General features: G+C 40.9%; 2 protein-coding genes across 2 annotated transcripts; both read left to right on the forward strand.

Moving 5' to 3' along the window:
* Positions 1 to 372: 372 nt before the first annotated feature.
* LOC134015520 (butyrophilin-like protein 2) lies at positions 373 to 3289 on the forward strand. Its single transcript, XM_062455080.1, has 6 exons — positions 373 to 866; positions 1052 to 1318; positions 1478 to 1561; positions 1715 to 1750; positions 1890 to 1938; positions 2054 to 3289. Exons 1-6 carry the CDS (start codon positions 488 to 490, stop codon positions 2070 to 2072), a joined length of 834 nt encoding a protein of 277 aa, XP_062311064.1. The 5' UTR covers positions 373 to 487; the 3' UTR covers positions 2073 to 3289.
* A 4524-nt stretch (positions 3290 to 7813) lies between these two features.
* LOC134015524 (butyrophilin subfamily 1 member A1-like) lies at positions 7814 to 10810 on the forward strand. The gene is made up of 6 exons (XM_062455086.1): positions 7814 to 7973; positions 8280 to 8338; positions 9198 to 9542; positions 9639 to 9932; positions 10069 to 10099; positions 10275 to 10810. Exons 2-6 carry the CDS (start codon positions 8281 to 8283, stop codon positions 10297 to 10299), a joined length of 753 nt encoding a protein of 250 aa, XP_062311070.1. The 5' UTR covers positions 7814 to 7973; position 8280; the 3' UTR covers positions 10300 to 10810.
* The last annotated feature ends 711 nt before the right edge of the window (positions 10811 to 11521 follow it).

Here is an 11521-nt window from a genome sequence, read left to right on the forward strand (position 1 = left end):
TTAAAGACATTTAACCTACATTCATTGACGTACCTTGCACCTTTGATGCACAAGGCACACTCCACGTGATCAATCCGCCAGGTGGCGCCCTACATCAGCTGGGCTCTGGAATTGAGAATTCGTATTCTCTCATTGTCCGGCTTTGCTACTTCAATTACATTTCAAAATTCCTATTATGAAAATCTTATCATTCAGACATTTGTAAATGTCTATTTTTGTGTATGAAAAAAGGACGCATTGTTACTTTCCTCCAATCAACCCGGAAAAGAAAACTTCGGAGTTTATAATTGCAAATGTGAAATAAAAGTGAAACTAATTTGCAGTTGTTGTGCCGATTTTGTAATATCACAGGATCTGAGGAGGTGAGTAGGCTACCACCACTCGAAAAAGGTTGTTACACTTTGGATATTCCCATTTCTGTTAGTCTGGCAGGCATCGAGTGAGATTTTCATGTTTTAATGAATAAACATTTCTTAGGAATTTCACCATGCTACTTGGTGTTGCGTTCCTGGTAGTTATCCGCTTCATCTATGCTAAGGCGGGGGACTCGCATCCCGCAACCGTAGTTGGGGGCGACGTCACTCTACCGTGTTCCCTCGGACCCGGCCACAGTGCCATGGACATGACGATAGAGTGGCGAAAATCAGAGCAGGATAAAGGTCCATATGTACACGTTCGCCGGGGCAACAAAGACGAGACTGATGAACAGATACCGTCCTACAATGGCAGGACCGCACTGTATGGAACAGATGAGTTGAGGAAAGGCAACATTTCCCTGAAACTCTCCCGGGTTAAACTGTCGGATGCAGGAAATTACACATGCTTTTTCAATCGTAGCAAGGTGACTACAACCCGTCTCACTGTTGGTAGATTCCCATATTGTTTTTTTTCCTATGGTGTTTTCACGTGACAATTGTTGGCCTAAATGGCGGGGCCGCAACGTTGTAAAGGCTGTGAGTGAGCGGTGTCAGTCAGTTCAACCATCTCAACACAAACTTACATTCGCAGATGCCCTCTGCTGAAGTATTTAAACCCGTATGTTATCGTGTAGTTACAGCATCTCCGGTGATCTCGGTATTGGGAGCCAGTGACGGGAAGGTGCGTCTACAGTGTGAGGCTACAACATGGTACAAAGACGCTAATGTAGAGTGGTGGGATGGTGAGGGAGACGAACTCACCCCTGAGAAGGAACCAGAAATAGTCTCTAAAGATAACAAACACTACGTGAAAAGCTATCTGACGGTACCAGAAAACAAGACGGATGAAACCTTCACCTGCCGAGTTTATCAAGCCAACAAGACTGCCCAAGCTCGATCAGGTAATCTCAAATGGACAGTGAGTGAATGGCCAGTTTGAGGTTGTGTCAGGTTTAGCTGGACGTGTGTATGGTTGCAAACAGCAACATGTTAGAATTAGTAAAAGGCAACTCTTTCCTAGACACTAATCTGTGTCAATCTGTTTTCATGTTTCCCTCCAGAAAAACTTAAAAGTGATACATTTTCAGGTGGTTATATAGCCTCAATAACTATAGCTGTTATTGGAGGTCCGTTTGGTTTCTTTGGTAAGTGTCCTGGATTGAACCGCTACATATTACAGTCACCAGAGTTACTGACTGAGGAACTTAAATCACATGTAAAACCAGCCTGTGGAAGTGAACATGTGTGTTTGACTATTGTGTGTGTGTTCCTTTTTTCTTCCTTCTTCTTTGATTTAGTTGTAGGTTGGTTGGTTTGCCGTCATTGTCAACAAGGTAATTTATTAGTCAGTGCGTGTGCGCGCTTGAGTAGTGTGTATGTGCATGTCAGTGGGTGTGTGTGTGTGTAAGTGTGTCTTTATCTGTGTGTTTATCTGTAATAAAGTTGTTTCTAACTTCTCATCTTCATCCATAGCAAGAAATAGTGTGGCAAACACCAGCACAGCTCTAAACAGAATACCCTTGTAAGTTCAAAATAATCATTTCATTTCCACCGTGTGTGTGAGTGTGTGTGTTCGCGAGTTTGTTTACCTCTGCGAACTTTCAGGAGGTATACAAACGGATTTGTTAACTTTTCAGAACGTCTCTGGACCAATAAGAACAGCGTACAAAGTAGTACTGTGTCAGCTTCAAACATTTTTAATCGACAACAACATTTTTGACATATTTCAATCTGGCTTTAGAAAATGTCATTCTACTGAAACGGCTCTTGTTAAAGTGCTGAATGACATCTTCTTGGCCACTGACTCTGGAGACTCAGTAGCACTGGTACTAGTATTGGTAAATCAAGTTGTGAAGGCAAGCTTTTACCAACTCCGAACCTTGGTTAAAATGAAGTCCTTCCTCTCTTTCGCAAATTTTGAAAAAGTTATATATGGTTTTATCACTTCTGGACTATTGTAACTCGCTGTATTTGGGGATCAGTCAATCATCCATTAACCGCCTTCAGGTAGTCCAAAATGCTGCTGCCAGAGTATATAAGAAACTGTGACATCAATCCCATGACACGCATACACACATACACATTGTGACATCACTTGCACTGTTTAAAAGACACATATCTTGACAGCATTTATACTGTAAAACTGGACCATTAGCTTCAATAAATACTAGAATGTAAGTTAAAAGATAAAAAAATAAAAAAATACTTCACTATGTTATGTCTATGTTAACACTCAGGTTATATCATTGTTTTATATTCGTATGGTTTTAATTGTGATGATGATTAATCCTGAACTGACCTTAGTCTGTTGTGGTCAGAAAAAAACAATGACAGACATTTAAAAAATGAAGCAGTGAATGATTCATGATGTGCTGCATACAAATCAGTTATATACAGTATATATAATATTTTGTGATTTTATATCAGATTTTATATCTGTGATTCTAACTGGTGATGGTGATGACTGAGTAAATTTGTGCATTTTAACATGAAGATCGTACAGTCTTGTGATGAGATTTCAAACTCAGGTTGTATCATTTTTATATATGTGTGGTTTTGTGGTGATGGTGATGATGATGAGGAATGTTACTATGACAATACTGTAACATTACTGCACTGATATAAATGTGTGCATTGTAAGACATTACATGTACATTTCTACATTATTATCTAATATATGAACAGTGATTCTTTAATACATGAATGTAAAAAAAATATGAACTTCTAGGATATATACATTGATTTAATTAACAGTTTCAATCTTTTTTTATACTAAGGAACACGAAAGCAATGTATACATTTTTTTTTGTGATGTAAAAGTTTCAACATGTCTTGTTTTGACTATGATGAATAAAAGTAGGATGTGAACCAGACGAATCTGCAATCTCTTGTTTTCTTCCTCTGGCAGCTCTGAGGGGGCGGGGCCTCTGCTTGAGGGGGCGGGGCTGTGAGGGGGCAAGAATCCGTCTAGCCAGGCTTCAACTGGTTTATTGGTATTGTCTTAGTTTGGGCCCAAATCACAGTGGTTTGGACCAGTCAGCGTCCTACGTGGCAGTTATAGGTTTAGGTGTGACGACAGCCTTTGATAGACAGATGGTTCATCCAGTCACCCTCCAGTTACTTGTTAAAAGTGCCTGCCATTTTCCAGACTGTTTCCAAGGTTAAGTCTGGATCCCCTCCCATTCAAACACATTTCCACCTGGCTTGAACAGTGCTAGGCCAATCATAACCGTTTATCCAGTAATCTGTTGCTAGGCAGATGACAGGCTAAAAGGTTTGCTGTCTCGCATAAAGCAAGTTTATCTGCTAGGGGGCGTGTTTACTAGGTGGGCTGTACAGGGGAGTTGGGAACTGGTCTGGCAATGACAGGCAGGATAAAAGTGTCTGCCAAATGAATACATTACAATAACATGTAAAACCCATGAATGATGTGTGATATCACCACAGTAGGAAGTGTTTCAGGGCAGATGACAAACATGCCAAACCGGTCCTTATCTGATTGTAACACCTACACATAGCAGATGATGAACGAGACAGTTTCGTCAAATCAATCTCACTTCCGCATGGAAATACAGTTAATCCCTAAATGGTAGACTGTGCAGGTAAGGAAGAAAGGGAGGAAGGAAGGATGTTTTTGCTTGCGAGTGTCACTTCATGTCGAACGGCATTGTGACGTCAGCTAGGACAGCTTTTGGCGTGACAGCTCCACCAGACATCACTACTGCGCAGTAGTAGATTATGCGTGTGTGTGAGTGTACGTTAAGTGTGTTGACTGTTGAGAGAGCTGACGAGGCCTTGTGAAGACTTGGTGCTTCATTCCTGATTGAGCTGCTGGTGCTGAAAACATCCCTCCTGTCAGAATCCTGACTCCTACTCTGGCGACCGGAAGGAATGGTACGGAGAAGATCCAACGTGCCCAGTCTGCCCGTCTTCAGCAAACCTTAAACACATCCTGGTTGGCTGCAAGACAGTGCACACTTGGACTAATCACATACTAGTACTTCTCGTTGAGAAATAGCTGTATGACTACATTGTTCAAAGGTAATAAGTTAAATTTGCACCATGTTTAATCTTTTTTAAATCTTGTCACAGTTGAATGGCAGTAGCAATGTTGTTAGTTTAAAGTACTGAGAGATGTCATGCTAGCTAGCAATAATGTAGGCTATTGCTACCAAAAACAATGGTTATGGTTACTGCTGTGGTTGTGTGCCGTTTTTTAACCAGATTTTTCTTCCCCTCTCCCTCAAAACGCTGCTTTTTGCCAGGCCATCACTGAAAATAAGAATTTGTTCTTAATGATTCTGCCTGGTTAAATAAAGGTTAAATAAATAAATATTGTAGTCTAACAAAACTAAATTAAACAGTGTACTGCAAAGTCAGTTATGACTTTCTTGACAGTAGGGCGAAATTTAATAGATGTATGCTGAACAAATGACTTGTATGCAAGTTACTTTCAATGACAATACATAAAAGGTATGAAGATATTAAGTTGCAGTACAGCTTTCATATTGGAGATGTGAATACATTTGATACCATGTGAGGCTACATAAAGGGATAAGTAGCATACATAGGACCAGAGCCATTGCTCTCTGGCTCTGCACAGGACAGGTTAGTTTACCATAACCCATGAATATTATAGAGATCCCACAAGTCGGCCCACATCTTCAGCTACCAATACGCATATTATTTTGTTCAGGAGTTACCAAAAGATTATTTTCAGACATCCCAACCTGCAGATACTCATTTCAGGGAGGTGCCCCCCCGCCCCCTGACAACTGTTTCGTGACATGAATCACGTGACTACCTAGCTTCCTGATACTCAAGTTGACGTAACTTTTTTTCTGACTCTGGGAAGTAAAGTATTTGCATCTGTAAAAACGTTTTGCATCTGCAAAACAGTTGAAGAGGAAAATAGATCGTACTTCCGATTTGTGAAATCGAGATTATGAGGACAGTTGTGTATGTTATGTACTGATTATAAGGACATGTTCAAGAGCTTTTGTTATCGGAGCGATGTTAAAATGTCGGACGCTAAATTTGACTGGGGCATATTGTGGAAATCATTTGATTGCATTATGCACCTTCTAGAGGAGGAAATGGACGCAACAAATGGTACAAGTAGCCTACATAGATTAAAATATTGTAAACAAACAACAGCTAACAATAGTTGCACTGTTAAAAATAAAGAATTCCATACCTTCCACTACCGAACCACTCCTTTTTCCGCCATGTTGAAAGTTGAAAGGTCATTCAACTCGGAAAATCGGATATATTTTTTTCAAGATCTTTATTAAATTTAATGAACATTATACATCTACAATGACATTCGTAATATCAAGATCAGATCATTATGAATTAACGTAAGCCACCTTGTGTAAACAACAAAGAGAAAATAAAAACAGTCATTTGAAAAGTGTCTCTTCATTTGTCTTCTAATAAACCAATATATTTTATTATCACAGTAAATTTCTGGGCTCTTCTAGATTGCATGTATTGCAATGATGGAAATTAGTTACATATAAAGTATTTTTTAAACAAAGAAAAATAAGGTTGTCTTATTTGCACTTATGAATAAATAATGTACCCAAAACCAACATAATATTAACGTAAACTTCGGGCACTTTTGTCATCCAACAGCAGACCAAAAACAATATGGTTTCTAAAAAAAGTGGACATCGATCGCCTCCAACCAAAACTCGTATTTACCATAATTCTGATAGCGCGTGAAGGCACTCAATAATGGGAAACAATTATTGTCATCTGCACCATTCAACATTTTTACCCTTCGTGTAACATAAGGTGACGCCGGCGCTGCATGAAGTCGAACACACCTGAAGTTACGCCAATCTAGACAGCTGGACATTTACCCGGGGTAACCTCATGCAGAACTTGGCAAAACATGTGGCTACTTGTTTCGCGTGGTTTGTTCGACTTCTGCAACCGGCTGACTTGAAGCTGAGAATGCCATTGGCTGCTTCAAGTCAGCCGGGCTGCAGGCGGCTGCCAATCGACGCCGGCGCTGCATGACGCTGATGTCGAACGCACCTGGTGACATGGGGTCGGCGCTGTCTGAAGTCGGACCGAAAATGTGCGGTAGTACCCCTGTAGTGCACCGTTTCATCCACTAGATGGCAGGAGCAACACTTGAACCTACCAGGCACACACAAAGCAGCAGGCAGTGCTACAGTGCAGTTTATACTATAATATCATGTGTGTTCATATCACTAAGAGAGAAACACAGCCAAGGTTCACAGCAAGAAGTGAGGTGAATGTGTATCTCATGGTAAGAAGACCCCTGCTGGTTAGACTGTGTGTGTGTGTGTGTGTGTGTGTGTATGAGTGTGTATGAGTGTGTATGAGTGTGTATGAGTGTGTGTGTGTATGAGTGTGTGTGTATCATGGTATCCACCCCCCTGCTGGTTAGACAGTGTGTGTGTGTGTGTGTGTGTGTGTCAGTCAGCATCCAGACAGGATGGAGTTCTTTTTGGGTTGACATTTTCGTATCTACAAAGCACAAAAGTGTCAAAAATATCAATGCTGAGACCAAACGAAATACTAATATGAGGCTTTATTATTTCCTGGCGTATTTAGTAGTTTACCGTGTCAGACTACTGCCAGCTCTCTTTCTGCAAGTCAAGATTCACGAAGTGTTTCTGACTGCCACTTCAGCCAATTAAATAACATCATATTGTCTCGCAGGCTCGAGGGCGCATTGGTTAACTTTGAAATGTATTTTTCACTTTTCTGGGCTACGAACATAGTTCATAGATAATAATTAACAAAATAGTGTTGGGGACAATTGTGTCTTTCCCAAACTTTGGTCGTGACTAGTCCCTATGGACCCTATGCAAACCTGCGCCCTTGATTAATAGGGTGTAAAAATAGGGTATAAATAACAAGTGGCGAATATCACGTTTATCTCGGCATAATTCCAAAGCAGACAATTCAAGCGAAGGTGAGCCCGTTGCTCTCCTCCCAACTTCCGGACCGCACGGGCCCCAGTGCGACTGCAGCTGTCTATATTTACGCGCCTGGGTACGAGTCTTTGGATCTTTTTTCCTTCTGGAAGAAATCTTACATTTGAGTAGGATAGAAGGGAATTGCACATTTGTGTGGCAGATAATGTTTTTCAAAGAAAAACCACATTAAATACAATACATCATGACAGTTTGTAGATTTGAAATGGTCATTTATTATCACACTAGCATTTAATTATCACGGCAAACAATTACACTGCTCTGAACTGTAGCCTAACTAAAGTTAAAAAAGTAAAAATAACAAAAACTGTTATTATCACTTGTGAATAGCCTACATCTCATTCACGTCTTTCTTTACTAAACCACGCGAAAGTGAATGATGTAAGCAAATCCTTTCTGTTTCCTCTTCTGAGCCTATGCAGATCATGTGAAAAATTATCCAAAGATTCGTACCCGAAGACACATTCGGGAGATTGACGAATCCTTTACCCAAAGACACGGTCGGCAGATTAATTAATCTTTGATCGGGAGATTAACGAATCCTTTTCCAGAATATGGTCCGCAAGTGACGTTCTTTCGGGTAGGCTACGAGTCTTTGGATAATTTTTCAAGTGTGTCTAACAGTCAATATAAAACAGTATAATCGTGTGTGTCTAACAGTCAATATAAAGCAGTATAATTGTGTGTAACAGTTAATGTAAAACAGTATAATTGTGTCTAAAAGTCAATATAAAACAGTGTAATTGTGTCTAACAGTCAATATAAAACAGTATAATTGTGTGTCTATAGTCAATATAAAGCAGTATAATTGTTGGTCTAACAGTCAATATAAAACAGTATAATTGTGTCTAACAGTCAATATAAAGCAGTATAATTGTGTCTCCAGAATGATGCTGGTTCTACTGTATCTCCTGGTGCTCCTCATCCCTGGAGGCTCTCCTGCTGGTGAGTCTGTTTACCATCAAGATGCACAACACACAATGTGTTATCAAAACTGTATTCTGAAAATACAGTTCATAGTTTACCTGTCAGACTTCTCTAGGGACGTGTGGCAGAGAGGAGTGGGTTACTATACACTGTAGGTGAAGGTTACATGTTAACTACCATGTACTGTAGGTGAAGGTTACATGTTAACTACCATGTACTGTACATGAAGGTTACATGTTAACTACCATGTACTGTAGATGAAGGTTACATGCTTACTACCATGTACTGTAGATGAAGGTTACATGTTAACTACCATGTTCTGTACATGAAGGTTACATGTTAACTACCATGTACTGTAGATGAAGGTTACATGCTTACTACCATGTACTGTAGATGAAGGTTACATGTTAACTACCATGTTCTGTACATGAAGGTTACATGTTAACTACCATGTACTGTACATGAAGGTTACATGTTAACTACCATGTACTGTAGATGAAGGTTACATGTTAACTACCATGTTCTGTACATGAAGGTTACATGTTAACTACCATGTACTGTACATGAAGGTTACATGTTAACTACCATGTACTGTAGATGAAGGTTACATGCTTACTACCATGTACTGTAGATGAAGGTTACATGTTAACTACCATGTTCTGTACATGAAGGTTACATGTTAACTACCATGTACTGTAGATGAAGGTTACATGCTTACTACCATGTACTGTAGATGAAGGTTGCATGTTAACTACCATGTACTGTAGATTGAGTTTACATGTTTACTGTAGGACTTGATTCTTTTTCCACAGTGAAAAACTAGTTTTCTAAGTGTCTAAGACACAGATGGATTCTGTCTTTGTGTCTGTTCTTCCAGGAGAGTCTCATCTGATTGGTTCACCTGACCCCATCGTTGCTGTAAAGGATGATGATGTCATCCTGCCGTGTTTCCAGGAACCTCCCATCAATGCAGAGAACCTGACAATAGCATGGACCAGACCTGACCTGAACCTGAATGTACATTTCTATCAGGATGGTCGTAACTTACCAGACCAGATTAATCGGTCTTACAAATACAGGACCATGCTGTTTGAAGATGAACTGGTCAGGGGCAACGTCTCCCTGAAACTCTTCTATGTGAGGCTGGAGGATGAGGGGAGCTACACCTGCAAGGTTGTTAAGGACGGAAAGGTTAACAAGACTGTTATCCAGCTCAGTGTTGGTAAGTTAGATTAAATAGAGAATATGCTGATATGAAAGAAAGTTGTTGAAGAGTTCCTGATTTCTCTGATGGTCTTATGTGTGTCTGTCTCTGTAGTGGTCATCTGTAAACCAGAGGTCTCCATCCAGGGACACAGCGGCACAGGGGTGGCTCTCCAGTGTGAGTCTGGAGGCTGGTACCCAGAACCTGAGCTGGAGTGGAGGGACAGTGAGGGACGCCTCCTCCCTGCTGATGTCACACAGACACACAGACACCCAGACCCCGGCCCTCACCAACGCTACACTGTGACAAGCAACGTGACTGTACAGCAGACAGACACCAACAGGTTCACCTGCAGGGTTCATCTGCAGGGACTCAACCAGATCATGGAGACAGAGATCCATGTTCCTGGTGAGGTTCTGTGTTTTTTTTTTATTGTTTTTTACCTGGCTATTATTATTCAGTAGCAATTAATCTATGGAGACCCAGACATGTGAACATCTCTTTTCACCAGAATAGTGACTGTTCTGTATACTGTGTGTTTCAGATCACAGTTTTCATCCTGAGGAACATGAACGGTACGTGTATATGGGGGGAGGGTGGATTTCGAGTTTGTGTTTGAGAAAGTGTTCAAATTAGAGATTCAAATAATATACTTTCCTACTCTGTTTGTCATTGTGTGTTTGTATGTGTTTGTGTTTATGTGTATGTGTATCACAGTTATAACTTGACTAATTTTGGCTTTTTTCTCAGATCCCAGTCCAAAAATGAACTGTAGAGACCAAGAATCTGTCATCATCTCCATCAAGAACCAGCAGCATGAACCAACCAGCGTTCTTGAGTCCCTGTGTGTAGGTTGGTGTGTGTGTGTGTGTGTGTGCATATGTGTGTGTGTCAGTAAGTTTGTTAATAATATGGAACTGAGAAGCAAACGTGTCTAGTCAGGAGAACAGGGTCCTTGACTCTGACCACTGAAACACTGTTAGAACTCTGTACTTCTGATCCTCTACTGTTCTATAGGCACTGTTAGAACTCTGTACTTCTTATCCTCTGCTGTTCTATAGGCACTGTTAGAACTCTGTACTTCTGATCCTCTGCTGTTGGATACGAGTGTCAGAACATGTAAATGATACAGTTATCACAGAATAATGCCTTATCTCAGCTTGTGCTAAATCTACCTGTTGTTTGTTTCAGTTAAATGGGTGATTCAGCATGGAGACTGCTTGCTCTCCTTGTTTAACTTCATCTCTTATGTTTCTGAATTTTGCACTTTTGAACTTCTGCTTTTGTCTGCGTATACTGAATATATGTTTAAATATACATGTGTATGTATGTGTGTGTGTTTGTATATATATACAAACTCAATAAAATGTTCATGACTAAAATTGATTTGTTTAATGTGTTTCTCTGTACAGAAACAATGTGACATGTACAGTGTAGGAGGGGGTCCCAGTGTGACATGTACAGAGTGTAGGAGAGGGTCCCAGTGTGACATGTACAGAGTGTAGGAGAGGGTCCCAGTGTGACATGTACAGAGTGTAGGAGAGGGTCCCAGTGTGACATGTACAGAGTGTAGGAGAGGGTCCCAGTGTGACATGTACAGAGTGTAGGAGAGGGTCCCAGTGTGACATGTACAGTGTAGGAGAGGGTCCCAGTGTGACATGTACAGAGTGTAGGAGAGGGTCCCAGTGTGACATGTACAGAGTGTAGGAGAGGGTCCCAGTGTGACATGTACAGAGTGTAGGAGAGGGTCCCAGTGTGACATGTACAGAGTGTAGGAGAGGGTCCCAGTGTGACATGTACAGAGTGTAGGAGGGGGTCCCAGTGTGACATGTACAGAGTGTAGGAGAGGGTCCCAGTGTGACATGTACAGAGTGTAGGAGGGGGTCCCAGTGTGACATGTACAGAGTGTAGGAGAGGGTCCCAGTGTGACATGTACAGAGTGTAGGAGAGGGTCCCAGTGTGACATGTACAGAGTGTAGGAGAGGGTCCCAGTGTGA

The sequence above is a fragment of the Osmerus eperlanus genome, unplaced genomic scaffold, assembly GCF_963692335.1.
Source record: "Osmerus eperlanus unplaced genomic scaffold, fOsmEpe2.1 SCAFFOLD_49, whole genome shotgun sequence".
Classification (NCBI taxonomy): Eukaryota; Metazoa; Chordata; class Actinopteri; order Osmeriformes; family Osmeridae; genus Osmerus; species Osmerus eperlanus.

Coding starts and splice junctions, on each gene's coding strand:
- LOC134015520 (XM_062455080.1), top strand. CDS start 488: ATGCTACTTGGTGTTGCGTTCCTGGTAGTTATCCGCTTCATCTATGCT. Junction 867..1,051: donor TACAACCCGTCTCACTGTTG/GTAGATTCCCAT, acceptor GTTATCGTGTAG/TTACAGCATCTCCGGTGATC. Junction 1,319..1,477: donor GACTGCCCAAGCTCGATCAG/GTAATCTCAAAT, acceptor GTTTCCCTCCAG/AAAAACTTAAAAGTGATACA.
- LOC134015524 (XM_062455086.1), top strand. CDS start 8,281: ATGATGCTGGTTCTACTGTATCTCCTGGTGCTCCTCATCCCTGGAGGC. Junction 9,543..9,638: donor TGTTATCCAGCTCAGTGTTG/GTAAGTTAGATT, acceptor CTGTCTCTGTAG/TGGTCATCTGTAAACCAGAG. Junction 10,100..10,274: donor CATCCTGAGGAACATGAACG/GTACGTGTATAT, acceptor CTTTTTTCTCAG/ATCCCAGTCCAAAAATGAAC.